General features: G+C 40.1%; 1 protein-coding gene across 22 annotated transcripts in view; it reads right to left on the bottom strand.

The window, feature by feature from the left end:
• DTNA (dystrobrevin alpha) overlaps positions 1-23761 on the bottom strand; it is a 291661-nt gene that overhangs the window by 40921 nt on the left and 226979 nt on the right. For 15 of the 22 annotated variants that reach the window (XM_066330583.1, XM_066330599.1, XM_066330567.1 and 12 more), the window contains 7 exons: positions 19785-19870; positions 17843-17997; positions 13606-13711; positions 11452-11618; positions 8839-8963; positions 4154-4234; positions 2184-2273 (listed from right to left, as the gene is read on the bottom strand). In XM_066330583.1, the coding sequence (XP_066186680.1) occupies positions 2184-2273; positions 4154-4234; positions 8839-8963; positions 11452-11618; positions 13606-13711; positions 17843-17997; positions 19785-19870 (810 nt within the window). The remainder of the gene's footprint in view (positions 1-2183; positions 2274-4153; positions 4235-8838; positions 8964-11451; positions 11619-13605; positions 13712-17842; positions 17998-19784; positions 19871-23761) is intronic. The other 7 variants (XM_066330606.1, XM_066330623.1, XM_066330682.1 and 4 more) reach the window with 1 other exon arrangement.

Genomic DNA, 23761 nt, shown 5'->3' with positions numbered 1-23761 from the left:
ATACTTTAGGTCAGCATGACAGACTGCATCTGGGGAATGGAATTATTCAAATAAGGAAAAAACATTAATTCAGTATATAGAGTTATTTCTCTTGACCGGACAAAAGTTTCTACAATGCTAAGTTTGCTTGTTTTGATGTAACATATCCAAATCACTGGGTTTGCAAGGGCATTACCTACTCTGCAGTAATATTCCCTTGTTCTGCTGCCCTGTAGGCCACCAGAAACTGCAAAAACAAATGAGAGAAAACCCCTGAATATTAGCTACAGCAAAAGAATTACAGGCCTTGTGGTTTTAATCATGTTAGCTGTCAACACAGCAAATGACCATGATTTGGTATTTGGGAGAAGATCACAGACTTTTTTGTTTCTTCTTTTCTAGCACAAGTGCTTTAAAGCTGTTCTTGAGCTGTACAGAGCACATTGTTGATACCAATTTCCACACTGTATACGTTAAGAAAAAAAATGCTTGTAATTGCTAAGCCAACCTCCTCATTGAAGCTCTCTCATGGACTTCCTGGCTCAAACTAAGGAAACAAGCACAAAAATTTTAAGTGGACTGTAATTCTAAAGCAGTTTGCAGAAATTAAAAAGCACCTTTGGAAAGCTTGAACCCAAGTTCCTTTGAGCTTTGGAGTAATTGTGTACCCACCCAAAATCTGTTCTTCAGATGGAATGAAAGTGCAAATTGTATATAATGTTCCATCTCCTTTCAGCTGTTCCTTGCAATGTGTCACTGCATTTACCAGTTATCAAAGATCTTTCCTCTAACAAGGTTCTCCATCTTCCCAGTTAATTTCCAGTTTTCATCCATGTATCCAAAAATAAAGACAGTAGTGTGCTGGACTTAGGAGATGCTACCCATTTCCAGCAGAAGAATGAGCTGGTGTGCTGAATTTAGCATCTGCAGCTATAGGGAGAAACTGGTTAGAATGACTATGTTCTTATGTGAACACAAGTAGCTGAAATAAATACCATGGGAATGCTATGAATGACATTCTCTGCCAATTCCCCTTTTGAATAAACATTCAAATTACACAAAAACTTCACTTAAAGCTAACTGAAACCTCTGGACTAGACTGCAACACTAAGTAACCGTAAGTTATCTGCAGTGAGAACACAGAGCTTTTAACATTGATTACATCCAGCTAGAAATTTTACTCTGAGTTTGTACTCTTATTATAATACGAATCATGGAGTATTTAATATAAAATCAGCACAATTGCAAACAGGGCCACCAAAGTCTGTTTCTCTGATGTTTAAGAGGGTGAGCTTCTACTAATGAGGCCTGATTTTCCCAGGGCAATAGTAACAGTAAAACTTAAAAGAATGAGTGAAGATACACTTATTAGTCTAACCCGTATTGAAGGTCTTGGCATTTAGCAGAAAAGTACCTTTGTATTGATAATTCTGAATTATAGTCAATGCTCATGGATCAGTAAGAAAAAAAAAAGTAAAGGATATCACACTTAACGTAAAAAAACATGTGGAAACTGTTATTATGCAATTGCATATTTCCTTTATGGAGAATGAAACAGGATCTTCCTTTAGGTCACTGAGATGTGAGGGAATGCTGGAAAAATGGTGCAGCAACGAAAGGCATGGGTCCAAATCCAGTGCTCACTATGTAAATGGGAAGCTTTCACTAGCTTCGGCAGGACTCAGATCCGCCTTTCCTGTGGTCATTTTGAAAAGCAAAGCTGAGGGGTCTGGGGAGGGTTATTGGCAAGCAGCACTCAGGGCAGAACAGCAGCCACCCACAGTGAGAGCTGAGGCAGAGGAGGCTGGCTGTGAGACCTGGAGTCCTTTCCAGGCTTTTGTGCAAGCCTCTTTCATTCCTTGGTCAAGAACACAACAGGCAAGTCATACACTGATGATGGAACCACAAAGGTGTAGTTTTCTCAGTTTTCAAACGCAATGTTTCCAACTTCCACTGGACATATTAATATTAATCCTATGTGAAAGGGTAAAATGAAAGACTTGTGCTGCGCAGAAGCAAGAGAAGTTGGCAAAGCCCACAGCCAGCAGGAAGTCTATTCAAAAGACTAATTAGAGCCACAGAAACCCTCTAGCCCTTCAGAGCCTTCCTTAAAGAATATTTTGAGTAGTTTAGCAGAATTGCTAATGATTAGTGCATGAGCTACAGAACTACTGCGATTAGTAGGTTAGTGCTCTCATACTGACCGTGAATTGTTGTGAAGCTGATTTACATACAGCTTTATAAGAGAATGCTCATCAGCCACAGGGCTGGCTGCATTTATACCCCCAAGTAACCTGAATGATTCAAACAATGAAACCTTGTTAATAGCTCATAAAGAATATACAGAGAGCAGAGTGTTCAGAGAGGGTTCATAACAATAAATCTAATTTATTTAGAAAGGATACTGACTTGGCTGTTTGTAGGGTGCTTTTCCTTTCCAATAAAAAATGCAAATTAAATTTGTAAAAGGTGAAAATAAAAGTACTGAGAATAAGTTGTCAAACTCCTAAAATCCTGCTACGTCAATGAAACAAAAAGTTATACAACTTCTAATATACAATCAATGTCATTACCTTACATATCAGGGTACAGTTAACTCTAAAAGAGTTGATGTTAATGTCAATGACTGCAGCATCATTTAAACTTTTAACTGTACAGACATGTCACTCTATCCATTTATAAGGAAGTCTGGGGTAGTACAAGTCTATGCTTGAAGGGGGTGCTGCCTTCAGTGGATTCTCATCAAGGAGTGCTTCCTGGGAAAAACAGGGAATTGTAACAGCTCAGGAAGCATGTAAGTTTAAACCTGATAGTTAAAGACAGTCAGTTACCAAAGAAGACAAAAGTAAAATAATTGAGTATGTTTTACAGGCAAAGAAAGACAAGCAGCACAGTAGACAGTGCTGTGAGTGCTACTGCAGGTCCCTGGCCTAGGGAGCAAAGTGTACTTTTGTTGATCGAGCACAGGGAATACACAGAAGCATCAGGACCACTCCTGAAGAGCGCTGCTCTTAGTGACTCTCCTGGAGAGGCTACAAATACATTAACCTGCCTTGCACATAAACCCCCATATATTTCAACAACAGAAATGAATCTGCATTTGCAGTCTCCCTGTACAGGCAGCAGATCTGACCTTGGGGGCTGCTCTGGGACTGGCTTTCAAAAAGCATTGCAGTCACACCTGCTCGCACTAAGATAACACTGAGAATTTACAGTTTACAGCTCGCAGTAACTAAATTCATAAATCATAGAAGTAGTAAACCATCTTTACTCTGACTTTGCAGTGTACGCTTCAAGTTTGGTTTCAGTTTTGGTGTTAAAATATGTAGCTGTGCATACCCAGAGATTGTGTTTAGTCATTTGGGAACACTAAAGCACTGACACACACAGCAGGAGTCAAGCAATAAAATGCACCCAAGGAAGACACATTGCTCATCTTCCCCAAGACAGCAGGAAGTTATTTTCCTGCCACCTTCTTACCTATGTACATTTGTAGGCTTGCATAGATGGGGTCAGACAGCTAGCAAAAGCTACACACGTATTTTGGCTAGATGAGCCAAAATATTGAATCAAAATGTACATAGTCAGCTGCAAGCACCTCCTCTTTGGGATTTATGTTTCTGATGAGACTTCCCTGGCTTGCTTACTGAAGGGTCAGTCACCATACTCCCAAGACTACTCCTTCTCCCTTGTTGATTTAATGAAAATTAGAAAGGTTTAAGAAGGAGAAAGGATGTCTCTGCTATATCTTGGAAGTATGAGGACATCTTCTCTTTGTTCATCCATATCTTGCAGTATGATGCAGGCATTCCCAGTAGGCAATGGCACATCCCAGTTTCTATTCCCATAGTGCTGTTACAAAATGATTTTAATCAGTAGCCCATTTTGCGTCCCTGTGGGAGGGTGTCTGGGGTTGCATGTGAGCACATTTTAGTGGGTCAATGAGAGCTGAAATTCAGTACTGTGCTGTGGGGACCTTGGGGTGCCTTAACTCCAGCTCTCCGTTCAGATGTCTGGGTATCAGTCCAAACTGACCGAGGCATTTCTCTGCTGACATCTCTTGATTTTACTGTGTGAGAGGGTTTGAGGTTTTTTACCCCTGTGAGGGGAGTGAAAATTGAAATTTCCACCACTACCATATAATGGTTTGATATAAATAAGGATAAGAACTCACCTTCTGTTTGCAAAGGGACTTCCTGAGGGAACAGAATGGGAGAAGAGTGTGTCGTTCATGCTGGTTACAGGTCGGGGGGGCCTGAAAGGCAAAATATCCAGCTGCATTAATTTTGCACCAAACCCCTCCCTCCATCAGCAACACTATTTATGTAGAACAGAATGAGCTTGTTTAAAGTAACATTGCAACTGGCATCTTCTGCTTTACATAGTAATAGTTTCAAATTATAGATGCTGTGGTTTTAAGAAGTTGATAAAAATACAATGGTACTTAGGCCTGGAGCGAAATAATGCCTTTGTGTGTTCTGAGGTGAGTTTTAAGCAACTTGCTTGACTTTTTTTCCCCTGGTTTGGTAGAATAGTCAGGATGCCACTGCTCCTTTCCAGAGGCAACAGTGCAGAGTGCAGTCCCTGCTTTCAACGAGCCAGGATGAGAACTGGCAGGCAGTTTTCTGTGGTAGCATGGAGGTCTACAGCATGGAACTGCCAATAAATGATGCATCTTTTCATGAAGTGCTAAGCTCCATGCTATCACATCCACATAGTGACCACAGTGTACCCAAGCCCTCAGCATCCCATAAAACAAATGCAGAAATTTAAACTGGTTTGATGGCAAAGCTTTTTAACTGGTATATCAAACCCCCAAGCCAAAATTTAGAGTAACTATTTAGTTCAAGAGGACCCATTAGTAAAGATGATTTCATTATTACATTCTTTTTTCTGCTTTTAAAAGAAATTAAACAAGAAGGAATTTTCCTCTGCTTTCTTTTACTGTCTACTCTTAAAGATAATCTGTGTATAATTTTCTCCTTCTGTATCCATTAGGAAGAAATTTCCCCTTCTTAGCAAACTTCTTATGTAACACTGGGCAGAAGATCTATCTGCTCAGGAACAACTAAAAGATATGTTATTCAAATCACAGGGTGTTCAAGGAGATATGAGCAGAATCTGAAGCCATATATAATTCAGTTGGACCTCAGTTTGGCTAATATTCCCCTTTAGGCTCTGTGGAAGACCTATCTTGCTTTTTGAATTCTGCAGACGTGCAAATCGAAATATGGCAGCCATCTACAAAATATTCACTCTGCTCCAGTTGTGCAAGACAACTGGCCAACCAAAGCATTTCCAAGAAAGCCAGTTCTGCATAGAAGTGAACTATTACTATATATTTTGTCCTGTAACGTATTATAAAACAGGCAAAAAATATGGTATTTGAAAAATCCAAATTAATTTCTCAGCATGATAATGCCACACTGATTTTAAGAAGTTTAAAACTGCGAAAAGAAAGAGGTAGGATGTAGGGTATTATTTACTTATATCAAAATACAGTTTTAACCTAACCCTGCATCTGCAGAACCCCATGAAAACCTCCAGTTCTGATCAGTCATGAATTTGAGAAGCAGTCCTTTGTCTTCCATGTACATATAAGGGAAGTGTTCAATGTTATTTTTATACTGAGATTATTACAATTTTCCCAAGCTTTTCCTCCAACAAGTGTACTAAAGAAGAAAAATACTCACCAAGTATCTCTTTTGCAGGCAGAATAAAATGGAAAAGAGATCATTAATTAAATTGTCAGTTTAGTATGTGTAATTAATGGTAATACATTGGACATGCTCCATTCTTATGATCCTGATTCTCCAAAAAGCATGAGAGCCTCTATGCATAAAAGGTCATTAATCTGTTTGCAAAAGCAAAGTTACTCTTGTGTACAAATATCTTTAAACTCCAAGACGTTGCTAAGGTTTCCTGGTTAGCATTACTTGGTCAATCATTATAATGAAAAAAATTATATTAAACTAATCCAGAACTTTTCCAAGGCAAGTTTCTTAAAGGCTGATGCCCACTGTCATAGTCCTCAGGTTCCACTTGAATATGAAACGGATGTTGAAACACATAGAGTTGTGTGATGTGGTAAGACAAGAACAACAGACTTTATTTTAAAACAAAGGAAAACTCAGTCTTTGACTATAAATCACATTTTTCTGAGGTTATTTTTAAACTCATGAAAGTGACTGATTAAGCTTTATGATAAAAGTGAGCTATTGATACTGGATCAACCGTCCTCAAGGAGACAAAAACCCACTTAGTGCTATTGAAATATGCTGTGTAATAAAAGCATGTCATGGCACAACAGGTATCCTCAGTAATAAACCAAATTAAATAGGAGGAGTTTTCCAAAGTGCTCCAGGCTTCTCTAACCTGTTTACACTGATGTCAAAAATAATGCTCCCACAGGCTTAAGAAGAAAATGAAGTCAGGCCAGTGCAGAATGGATTTGAAAAATATCTCTGTGATGCATTGGGCATGCCATTCGTTATCTCTGCAGTCTGGACTTTCTTTCATGTTGCTGATCTTGTGTACAGAGAGGAAAAATGACCCTTCCATCAGTGGGAGGAGTTCTGCCATCAGGTTTATGACACCTTAATAACTACTTCTCTAGATAAGGCCTTTTAAGTATTTCTTGCTTAATTCAAGATTTTGTGTGGCACCAGTAAAACCAATAAAACGCATGCAGTCTTTGTGTCTGGTGCCAGTCAAAGATGGAAGAACAATCAAAAGGAAAGTCTCTGTAGTAATGCAGGGAGCACTTGTCCCCATTTAAGCTGGAAGCTAAGAAAAGGATACTGCTTTGTTGCCAGAATTCTTCCATTTAATGCAAATATAAACCCCTTCTTTTTTTGCCTGGATTCCTGCCCAGAGCTGTTTCTCTCAAGTTTCACTATGCTTAAAAATAAAAATTGCATCAGCGAGAAGATATTCTTGACAAGGTTCTGTAGCATCCCTCTCCCCTCAGTTAATCTGTGTCAATTATGCTGTAGATCATGATACCTCCACAACTTACAGGTTTCTCACTCATGAATCATTATAGCCAATATATATTGCCAAGTTATATTATCATCAATCTAGGAATAAAGAGAAACTGTCATAAAACAGAATAGATGGTGGTTTGTTCTCACATCCCATCACTCTAAATTGTCTGTATATTTAGGAGTAAGGAAAGGTGTTAATTTCACAGCAAAAATTTGGATCAGTTCCTACTTAATTATGGTCCCTTCCCCTTGCCTTGCCTAAAAGCATTTAATCCATTCACAGTAGCCCAGTTTTCACTACCTTTTATATTCTGACATATCCCCAGGCCTTCAAGATCCCCCAGCCAACGGGGAACAGAGGCTTTTCTTTTGGTTTCCAGCCCTCTGTCTCTCTCCATTTCCCTTAAGGATGGCCAAAATCTGCCCTGACTTGCCAGCAGAGCCAGGCACAGCAGTGAGGGAGCTCAGCAGATCCAACTCTGGATCATTTCTGCCAAAGAACAACATCCTCCCAGTACTCTTCCATAAGGAGGTGCAGGGGTTTTAACTGACAATTAAATGTGACAGGGATTTGGCACTATGTATCTGTCAGAGGCACCTTGTCTCTGAAGACCAGAGCATTCTCTTACACCTTGAAGAAGTTCTGCTATAACCACATAAGGAAGACTATCAGCATAATTCATCCTCAAAATGTCAGGCAGGTTGGGTGAACTTTCCACGTGTTGCACAGCCCACAATGGCTGGTGTATATCTGCCCTTAAAGATGCTACATACAAATATTCAGGACAGACAAAGGTAAATATGTATTATAATAACAGACTAGAGCAGTTCAGCAGCCAGTAATATAGATATGCAGCATGTAAATACAACTCTAACAGTTGCTGCCTGAAATGCTTCAGTCAGGAGTCCTAGGAACATGGTTAAGAAAGATTATTTCCTTAAGAAATATACCAGAATAAGAGAAATACTCTGAAGACAGTGTTTTTGGAATACTTTTTCCAACTTAATTTCTTTGTACCTTTCTTCCAACCACTGTCTTAATTTTTCCTTAATTTTATGGGAAATTTAATGGCTTTCTCACCCTTTTTGTTTTTTTAAGGACCAGGAAGCAAAGAGAAGCCAAGCTGATAAGTGAGAAAATCTGAGTGTCTGCCACTATGGGTAGTGGACATGCTTTAGAAAAAAAAACATCCAAAGTGGTACTTTCCCCATCCTGCACAAACAGGTTTTTTTTTTTTTTCTGCTTTGGGTTTCTTGACTCCTGCAGAAAAAAAGTAGTAACATGCTACTATACCAAAAAATAATCTTGCTTTCTCAACATATCAAAATATAAGGATAATAGACTCTTTTCAAGTGACTTGGCAGTTGAAGGCACACTTTTTATGCAGACTAACACAATTCTTCAACGCTGGGTGAAGCCACAGCTCCACTAAAGTCAGTGAGACTTCTGACACCTTTTCTTACAAAACTGGTCTGATTTCACTTTTCTGTGGTGCCTTGTGTCAAGACATACCTGTGATACACTGAAATTAAGAGTCTCTAGATGACAGAACTGATGTTCTCAGCATCAATACATCCCAAAGTGCTGAAACTCCATGAAATTGCATGGACATCTCTTGAGGAGAATGGGGACATTCCAATGCTGTGTCCCAGTATTTGATTGTACATACATATCCCATTGTTTTTTCAAGTGAAGTCGCACCAGAAGAACACTTTTACACTAAATATCCCTACCAGCAACTTTGCACTTGTGATGCATTGAGCTGGACAAGCCACATCTGCCTCCTGCTTTGTTCAGAGCTGTAACATCTCCACTTGGTACAAGCAACTCCTACAACAGAGCTTACTTTATCTACAGCACAGAGATACTTACACAATATGAGCCAGGTTTAGAGGTTTTTCAGGCTGGTCAGGGAACATTGGGTGCAAAGGTTCACGGCTGGAAGCACAGCTTAAAGACTTGCTAAGTGCATTAGTTAGCTTCTTAGCAGGTGATTTCTGGGAGGAACAAGGAAGGTAGAGGTAATCTGGACAAGTAAGGTGCATACTGTTTCTGCTATAGGAAGCACAAAACAACAGGAAGCTCTAACAGCTCAGGTACCTGTGGACTGCCATCCCCCTTGCCCCCCTCCCACACCAAGAGTCTGGCAAGGCAGAGTGCTCTGTTTGGGGAAGGATTACTGTGACTTTCAGCGGCCTTTAGAGCAGGCTGGGGGTGTATCTATAGGGACAGTTGCCATGGCTTTTTTGCAATGCTGCACTCAGGCAGTGTTGAACGATGTACAGCACAGTTTGGGTCACCTGGACTGGTGCTGGCTTGTACCTCACCAGTTTGGGAGTGCAAGGAGAATGGATCTGAGTATCCTTGTCCCCATAGATACACTGCATGGGACATCATCTCCTTCCTAGATGTGGGCCAGGCACTAGGCTGCTTTGTTCTTCCCCCTCACTAGCATTTCCCTCATCACTTCCAGTACCCTGTACAGTTTAACTGCTATTACAAAGCTTATCTACCACCTCCTGTGGCCACTGACCACTGGAGAATGGAAATCTGAGACAGGAGCTTGCCAGGAATTGCCCCACTGTGGCAACAGCACTCCAAAAGAGACTGATGTACTGTCGCTTTCCCCAAAAGATGGGGTGGGTATGTGCAGGAAGCATAATTTTCATCAGTATCAAAAAAACCCTAAAATCAGTATTTTCTGCTTCCTGTTTTGTTTGGGGACTATGCAGTTGAGGAATAAACTCAACCTTCCTTCTAAAGGATCTCTGAGATCTAGGGTGTCTTTTAGGCTGTGTGAGGGATTCTCAGGGAATTCAACTCAGCTCTCTGTGATTCAGTTCTCTGCCAGTAAAAGAGGGTTACTGATCCTTACACTGCCTTTTCTCCCCAAAACACAGCTCTACAGGTTGAAATTGAAAGATCTTTCTGGAATCTGACAGAAAGGGTTTTGTATTTGTGCGTACACATCCTGCATCAACCTACGATCGACGGTGGCTTACAAAAGCCACCAAGTCCATAATGAAATACTTCTGTTAGAGAAATCCAACCTAAATACGTAAAGTTCAAGCTCTTTCTCTTCCATTATCAATGCAATTTCACTCTGAATTGAGAACAGTTGATTTCCACTGCAGCCATGAACACTTGCAATCTGCAAGTGGCGCTCAATACTGATACGTTATGGAGAATGCTAACCAGGTTTGAACAAATGCTAATGAATGCTACAGAAAGGCAACTTCAAACTTGAAGCAAAACATTTGTTTCTGCCAAGGAAACATTTGAAAGCACTAGGCATGTGGTCATATTTTGGTCTTCCGCTGAGCAGAAATCTTAAGTTTTCCAATTACTTCTTACCTATAATTACAGCTCCCTGGCTACAGTAAAAAATGGATTTTATAGCACAAATTGCTGTTAGGAATGGAGTCTGAGCTACATAGTGGGCACTTTTCCTATTCAGATACTAAACTCTGGCCATTTGTGTCTATGCAACAAGCAGCAATTAGGACCCACAGAAACAATTACAGACCCAAGTCTGCTGGGATACAGTGCAGGGCTGTATGACTAGCATACAGAGCAAACCATGTCAAATTTAACCCTTGCCTGTTCCATCAACAGAAGACCAAACATTTTAAAAAAATATTGAACTTCAAAATTTTGTTAAAAAAATACGCAGAAGGCACTGTACAAATGGGAGCTTTTGCTGTATGCATGATTTTCCTTTTTTTTTTTTTTTTTACAATATACTTTTGAAATGCTTGAGATTAATTCGGTATTTTCTGCTAATCTCAGGATTTCAACACTGAAGGATTTTGATGCTCTGTAACCAAGGGGTTCTACTGGGGCTTTGCTCCAGTCCATGGAAAGCTGAGTCCCCAGGTCTCATGCCCTTCAGGGAAGGTTAAGGTTCTGGCTGCTGTTGATGCTTCTCTTTCAGCTTAGAAAAAACACTGCATTATTTTGATTAACAACAAAAAGACTGAAGTGAGCTTTTCTCTATAGTAAACACTACTGTGGATCTAAACCTGTGACCACGCTCAAATCTACAGCGCCAGGATCATCCCAAATGCTACGCATATGCTGCAGCCACTCAACTGAAAATATTGATGAATGAGCATTAAGTATTCATCATTTCATTTACACGTAGCCAAACAGAGCAAGCCAATGACGATTTTACCGTGAGTCCTGTGGGAACGGGAGAAGCTGCCATGAGCCTGGTGCCCTGCTGCCAGCCCCTCCTGCGCTGCCCTCACCGCGGCACACACCGTCACAGGCGCCCCAGATCCTCACCCAGAAAAGATCATTCCCACCTCCACACTCTCCCGACGGCTCCCAAGGCCAGAGCCTCCCAGATGGGGTCACTAATCCAAAGTGCCAGCCCGGCTCCCAGCTCGCCCGAGCCAGACAGCTGCCCCGAGCTGTGGCTGGGGACTTCTCTGATGGCTGGAGGGCAAAGCAGTCTGCAGTGAGGCAGGAGCCTTCCCTTACCCATGACGTGTACTCTTTCATTTGGTGCTGGTTGCTGTGGGAACCGCTGGCATGGCCCCTCCAGAAGCAGTCCTGACAGAGCTGGTAATTGTGACACTGCTGGCAGCGGTAGCGAAACCCCATCATGCTCTCGCTGTGGCAGTAGGAACACTCGACGGGGTGGAAGACTGTGCAGGAGAAAGAAATGGTCAGCCAAAAACCAAAATAAACAAGCACCCAAAAAATGTTTATGGACAAACCCCAAACTGAAGGGTGCTCCATTCTTTGTTTAAAGCAATCTGCAGCATTGGATGCTGCTGAGAGCTCTGACCTGTGAAAATACAGCAACCTCTGCTAAGCCATGGACAACACTTCCTACATTGGGCACAAATCCCTTCTTCACTTCTGAGCTGGAATCTGTACCTCCTGCTCACAGCAGCAAAAAATGTGTGTGTCCAGCGTTCAGTGTCTAACAGAATACATAACAGAGTACAGAGGAGGGCTACAAACACGAGGGCTTTCTATGGAGACGGGCTGAGAGAGTTCAGCCTGGAGAAGAGAAAGCTCCAGGGAGACCTTAGAGCAGCCTTCCAGTACCTAAAGGGGCTACAAGAGAGCTGGAGAGGAACTTTCTTCAAGAGAATGTAGGGATAGGACAAGGGGGAATGGGTTCACTGCAAGAAGGTAGGTTTAGATTAGACATCAGCAAGAAAATCTTTACTTTATGGTGAGGCACTGGATTGCATTGCCTGAAGAAGTTGTGGATGACCCCTCCCTGGAAGTGTTCAAGGCCAGGTTGGATGGGGATTTGAACAACCTGATCTAGTGGAAGGTATCCCTGCCGGGGAGTTGGAATTGCATGATCTTTAAGGTCCATTACAATCCAAACTGTTCTGTGATAGAGGATATTTGTATGTGGGGAAAATCTCCCAGTGCACCACTGGGAGAAGCTGTATGTTTTGTTGTGCTTTAAAGCAGCTGAAGTGAGGCACCTTGTAGGAAAAGTCAAACTCTGCTGTATTACTACAGAAAGGATTAAAGTGTACCTAGACATGTTATTGCCTCTTAATTACTGCTGTCTCATCTGTACAAGTGGTGTCATTTAGGTACCTATATAGGGAGTTGAACACGTAGCTTTGGATGCCCAGGTTTGGAAAGCTGGCCTTTGGAGAGACCTGTTCTCTGTTCAGAAGCAGACAGTGACAAGGGGGCAAGTCACTGAGGATGCTAAAGCACCAACTGAGGTATTTTGAAGCACTTTCTGGGCAACAGTGCTATTTCTGTTCCTCTTCAATTGCTACAGCATGTACCCAATTTACCACAGGGTACTGAACATGCCCTTGTTTCCAGGCACCCTTTGCCTTTCTGTCATAAGGTTCAGGCTGGGAAAATGTGGATCAGTGTTGAATGTGTCAGGGGTTTAATGCCTTGCCAGAATTTAGCAGCAGGAAGGGTTTCTCCTCTAGGCTAGGAAACATTGTGAAACTGGTGAGGGACAGGGATGGATGACAAGAGCTTGAGGAAGGTGTGATTGACAGGTTGTTCTGTAGCCGAAAAGGACTTGGAAGCATCACCTTACCCACCTTGGTGCCTTTCAGTGAAGGAAGGATTTGTTTGGCACAGGAACACATACAACTTTTCCTCCTTTTCCTTTTATCACCAAAAATGGATCCACACCATCCACAGGGAACTTCCTTTTCAGAGGATAAGGTCTGGTAGTGTAGACTTAGGAGTAGATCCTTCCTAAGGACCTTTTTGGCTGGTGTTTTGCACTGTACTGGACATGTCCTGCCAGGAATACTGTACAAAGGGAAACTGCCAAGCTGTTCCCTCTCTGCTGCCATATGTCATAGCTAATAAAAGCTGTGGTCCTGATACTTTACCAAATGTAAGTGTGTGAATGGACGAAGGCCTATTGCTCTTTGCTTATCCAGAGCACAGGAGGAGACATGATCAGGTTAACTTCCTGAGCATAGCAAAATTCAAGCCATGTTCCTGGCTGAATGACCAACAGCCTTCAAATATTCCTTCAAATATTTTACCAGTCACTGCAAAAATAGCACGTGGAGTCAATGAACCCAGTACAGTAGCTTTTACAAAACCATCTACAGAGTGTGAAAAATCATCACACCAAAGTTTATTCTGTAACTGTTTTGGCAGTGTCTCTTTACTTACCATTTTCAACATTTGCCAGTCGATGCAGAAGTGGTAACCACACTAGACACTGTGGCGGGGGATCAGACATGAGAGTATCCAAGAAAGTGTTTAACGTGACCTTTTTCTGCTCAAACAAGCACACAAACATGCACAAAAATCAGTAATTAGACATCTCAAAATTACTTTTATCTTGTCTCTAGAGAAACACTTGGGAATAAATTTCAAACACTGTTTGCCTGTAGCCCTGATTTACTAAAAAGAACAAGCGATACTAGCAAAGCTTTCACAGACTATTTTTACTCAGTACAATGATACAACTGATGACTAGAAGTCATTCTCACAAGGCTGGGTTGGAGACACTTAGCTCCCACTCACTTCCAGACTCTCTTCTGGAGTCAGTGCCTGAAGATGCTTTGTGGTTAAGGGTGCTATTCAACTCTGCACGTTCTCATCTGTTTTGAGTATCGTGTGACAAGTACAAGTGCATGTAGGGTATCACTGTATATGACCAGTTTTCAAATGAAAAAATCACTGCTGATGGTACTCCAAAAAAGAAAATTAGAGAAAATATTGGCAAGGGAGTACAAATTCAAAAGAAATATAGGATAAGGAGAGATCAGCACAGGCAATTTGTTACTGTAATTTAAGAAACTTTGTTTGTCTGAGGAGCAACAGCAACTAGTAATGGGTGAGCTCTGATTGTATGATGTCAAGATTGCATATGCTCAGGGACTGCAACTGTTCCTACTCTTCATACCTTTAAATGCTCAGAGATCTATGCCCCTTTAAATTTCAAAGAGATTTAAACTCTAAGATATCCTCGTTGATTTTAAAAATGCAATCTAGGGCCTTAAATTTCTTAGGTGTCTGTAAAAAGTAATTGAAAATCTTAGTTCATTTGTTTTTTCAATCAGCAACTAAGCCTTCCTTAAATAAAATTTGAGATGCAAAACTATTGAGCCCTGCTGAGAATATATGTTTTATAGACATACATATTTAAGTAGTATCCCCATATCCAAAGGGATGGCTAAATTTTCATATCTGATTGCATAAGCTGCTGCTTTAACTTGCTAAAGAACTGTGGTTACCCCATGAGGGAGCTAAGCGGCAGTTATGCAGTGACATGTATCATCTCTGCATGTTGTGGAATTCTTTTAAGAGCTGAGATTTCCAGATGGAATATCTGTGCTCCATTTATAAACAATTACTACCAGATGTAAATAAAAACATTATTTCTGTTATACACTGAGTGATCAATGGAAAACATCTCACACTGCAACAGTCTCAGGGATGAAATACTGCAAGATATTTGGAAAGATATAAAGACATTTGTCTCTAGGAGAAAATACTTTGGGTTACTGTGAAAATGGGCTTGATTCTTTAATGGACACAAATAGGCAGAATATGAGCTCTGAATCTCACTGGAATACTACCTTTTCCCACAACAACTGCAGTGTGAAACTCCAGTCAAACACTACCACCTGCTTGTTGTATGAATTATCCTCCCAGCCATGGAGAGTCAATAACCACCTCTCAAACAGGCATCCTATGCTATAAGCATCAGCTCAGAGATGTTTCTTCTGGAGATGTGGACTTCTTTTTCTGCTGTGGATGCTTGGCACAGCTTTGCTGACCAATGCTGCCAGCCAATGTCTGTGCCGTCTACAGAAGAACTTGAGAGCACAGGGGAAAAAAATGTAGAAGGAAGTCCAGGAAAAGAAGGGACCTCCACTGCCCCACACTGCAGAACTGAGTAGCCTTAGCTCTTCCCTCTGCTCTTGAAGGGATACACACAACCAGTCTAACAAGCAAACAGATGAGGAGGCAAGAACAGCTCTTCCACAATGCAGTGGGCTTTTGAAAGCAGCTATAACTTTAAAATCTGACTGGCACCAAACAAGGCAACTTAGCTTCAATGATAGCTTTATGGCCAAACTGCTCTGGTGATCACTAATTCTTATGGATTAGAGAAAAAAGCAGCGTCCCTTAAAAGGACACCGTCAGAGCAATTTCCATACATTTTCCTCCGGCAATTTTCTTTCAGCTGCCGGGAAAGTTTAAACCGAAAGCTGTTTTCTAAATATACACTACACACAGATGGAGTCTAGGTTTGTGGAATAACACTTAGACAAGTGCTAAGAAAATGAAGTTAGCGTCTATCTTTTTAGTTTGGATTTTTTTTAAATGGTTTTTACAATAGTAAAAATACTGTTTAATGCAAATTCAGCATAACATCACATCACCCCTGTCTATGGGGGAAAGTGGTGATGATAGAACTCCTTTTTGAGCCATAGAATTATTTTCTGAAACATTAAGTCACTTGCTCCAGCATTTCTGTCCCACAAATCTGCTGATGAGGAAACACTGTTGAATAGCCATTCAGTCTAGCAGTGGTTCACAGGCAGGGAAAATACATGGTTGGATCAAGTAGACTAGTAAATTTTGGAATAATTAACATTTCTGCAAAAGGAAAATTTATTTCAGATGGATTTGACACCACAGCCAGGTAATTCCCAGAAGTTTTTATTTCCCTGAAATTGAAGAATGTCTATATACGAGGGGGTTGAAACTTCTGCTTCTCGTAAGCACAAGTGACCACAACTTTTCCGAGGTATCAACTTCTGATAATGCTACATGCAATATAAGAGAAAGAATGACTTGCGTGTGACTAAGACTGTTCATACCATTCACCATGGTGTCACAAAGATCTGAAATTCATTTCAAAACTCTGGTTCATCCCTAGTGAGGATGTAATGAGAACCGCATAAAGTCAATTTAAGTGAAATATCAGACTAGATTTACAAGAGTACTTGGCTCCCTCCAGATGCAAAACAGAGGATTTGTAAACCTGCTGTGTACCTACATCAGTCAGAGACTTAACTCTTGTTAGCTCTAAGTGGAGCTTGTAAACAAAATCATCTAATGCCTGCTTGAAGATGTTGTTTCAAAAGGTACCTTAATGTATCTGGTCCACTCAGCTGGATGCAATCTCAAAGCAAGTGCCATTTCTGATGGCTACTGAGATAAAAAACAAGGCCTGAATTACATTTTTTCAGGAAAAGAAATTCCTTTTTTCATCTATAATAACAGCATGTCCAAGATGCAAGGTTGAATGCCCTGTTGCCATGCAAGAGCACTTTCATTATTTTAACACAAAACTACCAGAAGTCACTTCACCACAGATATTCAACATGAGATGAAGTGTTGTTTTAAGGCTCCCTCTGTGAAACAAGACTGGTCTCACATATGCAAACATTACCATTTAAAATGAATTGGGAGATGACTCAATAAATGAATTTCAACATCTCCTTTCGGTTGACTGGAGTGCCTATTGATTAGTGATGAAACTGAGAGAATTCAAAAAATGAGATTCTGTTTTGCATGAAAATGACACTATTCCTGCTCCACTGAACTTGTTCAAGAGTATTCAGTTAGCAAATGAAAAGATAAAGAGAAGGAAAATACAACTTTATTTCTAACATTGCCCAAGTTGCAGCATATTCCCTTACTGCATATTTATGGAATTACGCAGTATGATGTGTGGAAAGAGCCAGAGGAATTTTGTCTTTCTCCACTGGAGAAGTGGACAATCAGCCACAATTATGGAATCTTCTGAAGTGTTATGGTTTAGCTGAAGCCAATGTGCTGTACTCAGTGTACCTATGGAGTCTGTTGCATACAGAGTGTACCTATGGAGCTGCAGAAAAATCTTGCATTTTCTTCAGGATAAATTCATTGCTTTCTTCACCCTATCTCACCAGGGACTTTCTAAAATGTCTTAAGGTGATTTTCTTTTCACTCCTAAACTTGTGTGTCTATAACTGGGAAAACATGAGGTTTGATTTTTTTGGTGTGACTTCAGCTTTGTATGGAGAAGTTAGTCTTTTGTATGCTTATACCAACACCAACTAAATGGAGCGGAGGACAGCATGCCTTGGGGTATAAATATATATAATACCTAAAGGTATATATGTAACAAGTGCTTAAATCAGGAAGTTCCCTAATTTAGGATCATGTATGTCAAGATCCTGCTCTGAATCAGTTTTTGACTAAACCTCTCTCTTTGTGTTTATATGGGGAGCCCATAGTGACCAGCTTCCTGTTGCAGGCACCAAACCTACATGTCAGAAATCAGTGGAGTGCACCTTCCTCTCATCCAGCCCGGTGTTTCCTGGGCAAATTTGTTCACGTGTAAGACAGGAAGAGTCATGGTCTGCTCAGAGGGGTGATTGAGATCCTGTATCTCTTCATTTACCTGTTGTGAGAAACAGGATTTTGCTGACTGCTCGGTGTAACCAAATGAAGGCCCCTCGAAGACAGCGGTGGGCAGCTTGAGCACCTCTCGCAGAAACATGTCATACCTGCCATAAACCATCACCCCGCTGGAGTCAGAAATCATGGAGAAAATATCTGAGGAGGGAAAGACAAGGAAAGAACAGCAGCTTCATTATCATGAATGTTCAGTATCATCTGATTTGAAAAGAGAACTACTAAACATGTTTGGCTTATGGAAATCTCCATTATTATTGCATCTGTAATTCTCACTTCTTTCAATAGAAAACAAGAAGAATTGTTTGCACATTAAGAAATAGCTGATTTTAATACTAAAATATTCCCGTATTGTTTTTCTTTATGTATAGTCATTTTTAAGCGAAGTCTGATGCATGGCATGAGGCAGTAATTTAATTAGATAAGAAGGCACTGATTTGACAAGATACAGCTTTTTGCCTAATGCCAGCTTACCATGTCAAATCAAAATCTTGACAACGGGTTCATTAAGTCAGTTATTATTGTCTTGGACACACAGAGCAATGAAGGTCTTGCCAATGTATTACTTTTCACTCTTTTCCCTTTTTCATGTATAAAAATAGCACACTTTTATTATTGCGGTGATGTCAGTTTGTCAGCCCTTACTTCTCTGCTTGTTTAAAATTATCCTCTGCTTAGCAGGAGATCTCTGACTAAGGAACATTTATTGTTTTTCAGGCTGTCATGTCAGCTGCCTCATTTCCAGGAACCTGGAAGGGAAATTCTGACAACAGGACTCCAGGACTGTTGACCCAAAAAATCATTATTATACTTCAACCTTCCACTGGATGGACCCAGTTCCTATTCTCAAAACAGCTTAGGGAACAAATGGTGATCAATTTATAATTTCTAACTTTAGTTCAGTCTATATTTTAGTTTCCACACAGAAATAATATATTTAAAAACGGCACCAAATCTGGAAGACTAAATCAGCACCTGGGATTTCTACTTGTCTGCTGTTGCAGCCCTGGTTCATGCCTGACATATTTTGGTTTTCTGAAATTCCTTTCCAAGGGAGTTTTCTGTAAACAAGAGACGTGTTTTTGTAACTGCAAATCTGTTTACGTTTTTTCCCTAGGAGAGACTTCTTGATGTCCCTCTGGTCTGACCAACATGATTGAAGAGGTTTGTCTTTGTTTCACCAATCAAATTGGTCTGTGTAGAAAAGTATATAAGGGAAACACATCCCAAGAATAAAGGAGTCATTTTCAGCCTTCTGAAGTCAGAGTCTGTGTCGTTGCGGTGTACAACAGCATCATGAGGTAAACAATTGTAATTTGTAAACTCAGTTTTCCTTGGGCTGAGGTAGAAGGCTCAGTGGAAACTGAAGATTTTTTTTGTCAAAAAGTCTGGAAAATGGTGTTCTGGACCTGAGCTACAGACATTGTATCACTAAACAGAAAGTCTTCCATTGCAGCTAAAAGTAAACAATGCATTTGCTATTGGGGAGCTGGGAATTAATCCTGTGAAATAGGAATCTGTTCCCCAAAATACATGTCATAAGAATGCCCTATGGAGGAAAATATAAACAGTACATAAATATATTGTTCTTCTATGTGTGAAAAGACATAGACGTTATTAAAAATAACCAGAAGAAATTGTTAAATTATGCTTCATGATGTTGAGGCACTTATTTGTATTCTGTATTCGATAACCCAAATGGAAAAAAATAAAATCCACCAATAAGAACTCTAATGTATGTAATTTGTCTCGAAAATCCTCAGTGTGAAATTCAACCAAACATTTAGTGGGATTTACTTGAAGATAAACACAGGCCAACTCCCAAACCTAGCCAAGAAACTGTAACTTCTCCTAATTACTTCTTTTCTACCTGTGCTGTTATTTCTTCAACAATAACAATTTTTTAACATGTAAAAAACATCACTTACATCTTAATTTGTCCATGATTTTTCCTCCACAAAGAGTTGCCAAGGCCATTTTGACAGCAAAAACGGAAATTTTTCCATGTCCTTCCCTGTTAAAAAGTAGAAAATAAACATATTTTATATGTCCATTTTATGAGAATCTGTTCAATTAAAATGCATATTTCTGACATCACTTACTGAAATGCACAATATATGTGGATTGACATACAGAGAAATAAGAGATTGTTTTGTGGGAACACCCATCAGTACACTGATCTGTAAAGATCTCAGAGCAGATTTATTATGCATATGAAGCTCACTATTAAATAGTTTATCTCATTTTACTGTACAATTTTTACTTCTATTTGTGGTACAGTAGCACTGTGAGACCCCTATCACACTCATGTTTTCCCTATCCTAAGTGCTTTGGGAATTTTTTGGACCTAGAAGATTGCAAGAAAGTAAAAAATTCAGCACTGGGAACAAAAGTGAAAAATCACACAGGGATCACATCATTGCACAAACTTCATCTGTACCTGTCAGTAGGTCCTGACAATTGCCTTTAAATGATACAACTGACCCCCAGGAAACTCGAAGAAGGACTTTGCTGAAAAATGGGCAATATGCCTGCATCCAGAATGAGCAAAGGACATATGTTGTTATATTGAGAAGAGTTTTGTCTCTGGTTTGTTCAAGATGAGGCTGTACCTGGCTCTCTACTTTCAATTTACAATGCATAAATTCTAATAAACCCCAAATTCACCCCGGAGTTTATCTTGGGGCAGTAACATACACATGTAAGACAGACATGAATGGTATACTCACATCTGTACACTGATGCATGCTACATGCTTCACTGCTACGTTCATTAAGTAACTCAGACTTTAGAAAATGAGTCTGTTCCCTAAGCTTGACTAGCTAATAATCTTTAAAGTTCATTGAATTAGATTTAGTTCTACATCAGTGTAACTCATAATTCTAAATATCAATTCTAATTATCCTTTCCACTCATTTAAAATTCTGCTTTATGCCAGAAAATCAACTAGAAATACAAGCAAAAAGTAGTAAATTCAGTGTTTCAGTATTTAAGAAAGAAATATTTACTGTGTTTTTTAATGATGTCTGTTGGGCACACTTTTTCATTACATGAGTTCCCTTTGACTGGCTTCATAAGATTAAAATCACAGCATAGGAATTTCCAGACTTATGTATTTCCATCCTTTGTTGATTGGATTCTGATTTGTGTAAACCAGACTTAGCACTGTTATGGCTGAGAATGTGGTCCTTTTGTATTCTTTTTGTGCATGTTGTCCTTTAGACCCTTTAGGAATTTTTCTGCACTGTTTCATCATGCGGTTTCCATCTGCCTTTAAAAGAGTTGTTTTAGATATATATATATACATAAAAGCTAAGTAGAAACAATGGCATTATTAAGAGGCAATGGAAGATTTAGAGAATTTAAAAAAGCCCATGTGGAAGTGCATCAGATTTAGATTATTTTTCCCAGGAGGTTTAGTTACTAATAGGATTATATTTTTGCATGGCAGACACATATCAACTTGGCTTCAGCTCTCCACCCTAGAGCCATTGGCTTTTCCCATACTCAAACAGTTATGGAAGAGAGGAACAGAAAAAGAAAAGATATCATTTATCTCTTCGATCTCTCCATTTGAGTTGATTCATTTTGACACTGTATTTTGTATCGGTCATTTGTGTTCCTAAAAGCACCACAAGAGCCAGCAGAAACCCAATTTGCCTTCCAAATATGTATGTCAGTTGTGTCTGTGTGTGTGTGTATATTTAAATACACACGAATACTTAAATACATATGACTGATGAACAGACAGGGTGATGGGGCCTAAGACTCGCCACTATCATTTGGCTCCAGAAGTGCTCCAAGCTATGTCTAAGCGCTACAGATGCCCTTGACTGGCAGCACTGGGGTCTCACAGTGTTTGCTGTGCAAAAGCAAATGCTGAACAGTGGCTCACAGCAGCAGGAAGATCTCGCTAGAAGTCAGCGCTCCCTCAAAGTGGCTTTGGGCTGGCTAATGCAAAGAGAAATAAATTTTACTAGTGGAAATAGGAGATGACAGCAAATATTTTGGTTTTATATTGCACCCCTCTTACTGAGGTTACTCTTCATCAAGAAGTATAAATGATGTCAAAAGCAAACCTTGAAGCTGATGTGCACTTAGCAACAATACAGAGTACTTAGGAAAGGGAATGAGGCCAGGGTTTAAGGTTATCTCCCACTGCTTGGGGAAAAAAGTACAAAAAATTATACATGATTTTAGGCACCAGAGCAGAGTGGAAGGTTTCCTCTTTCACTGCGTAGCTGCAGAGAGAGACAGTCCATCCCCAGAGCCAGGAAATCCCACAGACTGCCTGACAAAATCCACAGACCACCAAAACTGAGCCTAGCTCCAGGGCCTGATTTGGCCGATTGGGTCACCAAGGAGAGTGGTACCAAATAGATGACACTGTCATTTGTCAGGATCTCTAGCAACACCCACACCGAGACAGCCATATGGTTGGGAAAGCTATCAAGAAATAGCATCACTTCTTTAGAAACAGCACATGTGTCCCATGAAAAGGACATTGAGAAAATATAATTTTTCTCACTAATGAGGCTTAAGTGGTGCTCCCACAATACTTTAAGGTATCTTTTGCAAAAGTAACAAAAGCTCTTCACTTATTGGTTACTACCCACTGCAATCAATTCTGAAATGTCAAAGGCTGTAATTACAAATTCCCATTTTCACAACGAGATTCTGGAGATGAAATTTTATTGACATTTAGCAAGATTTTTTCATGTAGGAGAGCAAAATGCATAATGTCCAAATCTCTGAAAGGCATTTTCCTGGACTTCCTTTGTAAATGCCTCTGTGACTTTCAATGAGTAGCAAAGGTGGAGAAGAGAGGGAATTAAACACTTTACTGCTCTGAATAGATGAATGAGCAAGAAGTTGTATTTCATAAATAGATATTGATCATCTTTATGTACTGAAATCAGTACAATTAAAATGTTCATTTGATCAAACAAGGGCATGAATATTTCCTCTTTTCTCTGTAGAAGTCAAGCCCCTGCCCCAGGCAGGCAGGGTCCCTCTCATAGCCCAAGGCACACAGCTCCATAGGACAGTGTAGGTCAAGGAATAGAGAAAATTCAGCTATTTTCTTATCAGTTAAATTTTGCAGCAGAAATAGCTGGAAATGATCTAGCATGGAATATTTCACACTCTGTCTAAAAGGAGTTTTTTGGAGAACAACTCGACTGAATGAGGCTGACATTCCACCTGGCTGCCTAGGCTTTGACACCAGCCTCGGAGGAATTTTTCAGGGAGGTTTGTACTTGTCAACTTTTTATGTAGTACTTGGTGTGCCAGTGAAGGAAGTGTGCTATTATTTCATAAAGCCAGTTCATCACCTTAGGCCTTGAAGCAAAAGCTACTGCCCAATTTTAACTTGTGGTTAAAAATGTAGATCAGGCATGTTTCTGTCTAGATTTTTTTAAAGACTGACCACCTCATTCAGCTCACTGGTTTTGGTCTGTCACAGTCATCTACCACATGATGCTGACTTCCCTATACTAATGATAAATTAATTGGAGAAATATTTCTCTTTGTGAATTTTGAATTTGTTGGCTTGCAGTTTTGTAGGGTTGTTCTTTAGTTTACTTTCAGCAGCATGAAGGAACATCATATTCAGTCTTACATGAAATTCTATACACTATAAGTTTCCCCCACTTTTTCTCCTTTCAGGACTGAGCAGCAGAGAAACATAATTATATGTGAGCCTAATGAATCCCCAAGGCCATAAAAAAACCATTAAAAATGGGATGTAAGCTCAGCACTGGCAGTGGCCAAGTTGGCCCACATGCCATGGCAGTATACTATGGCTCCTTTTGTGTTTTGCTAGCCAAGTTTTAGCTCCTGAGAAGACATCTGTATTGCAGCCTAAGAAAGCACTTGTTGCCAGAGGGCAGAGAAAGATGCCAGG

Source organism: Sylvia atricapilla, chromosome 1 (assembly GCF_009819655.1).
Source record: "Sylvia atricapilla isolate bSylAtr1 chromosome 1, bSylAtr1.pri, whole genome shotgun sequence".
In the NCBI taxonomy this organism is placed as follows: domain Eukaryota; kingdom Metazoa; phylum Chordata; class Aves; order Passeriformes; family Sylviidae; genus Sylvia; species Sylvia atricapilla.
Note: the sequence above shows the minus strand (reverse complement) of the source record. Positions and strands in the feature narration are given on the sequence as shown.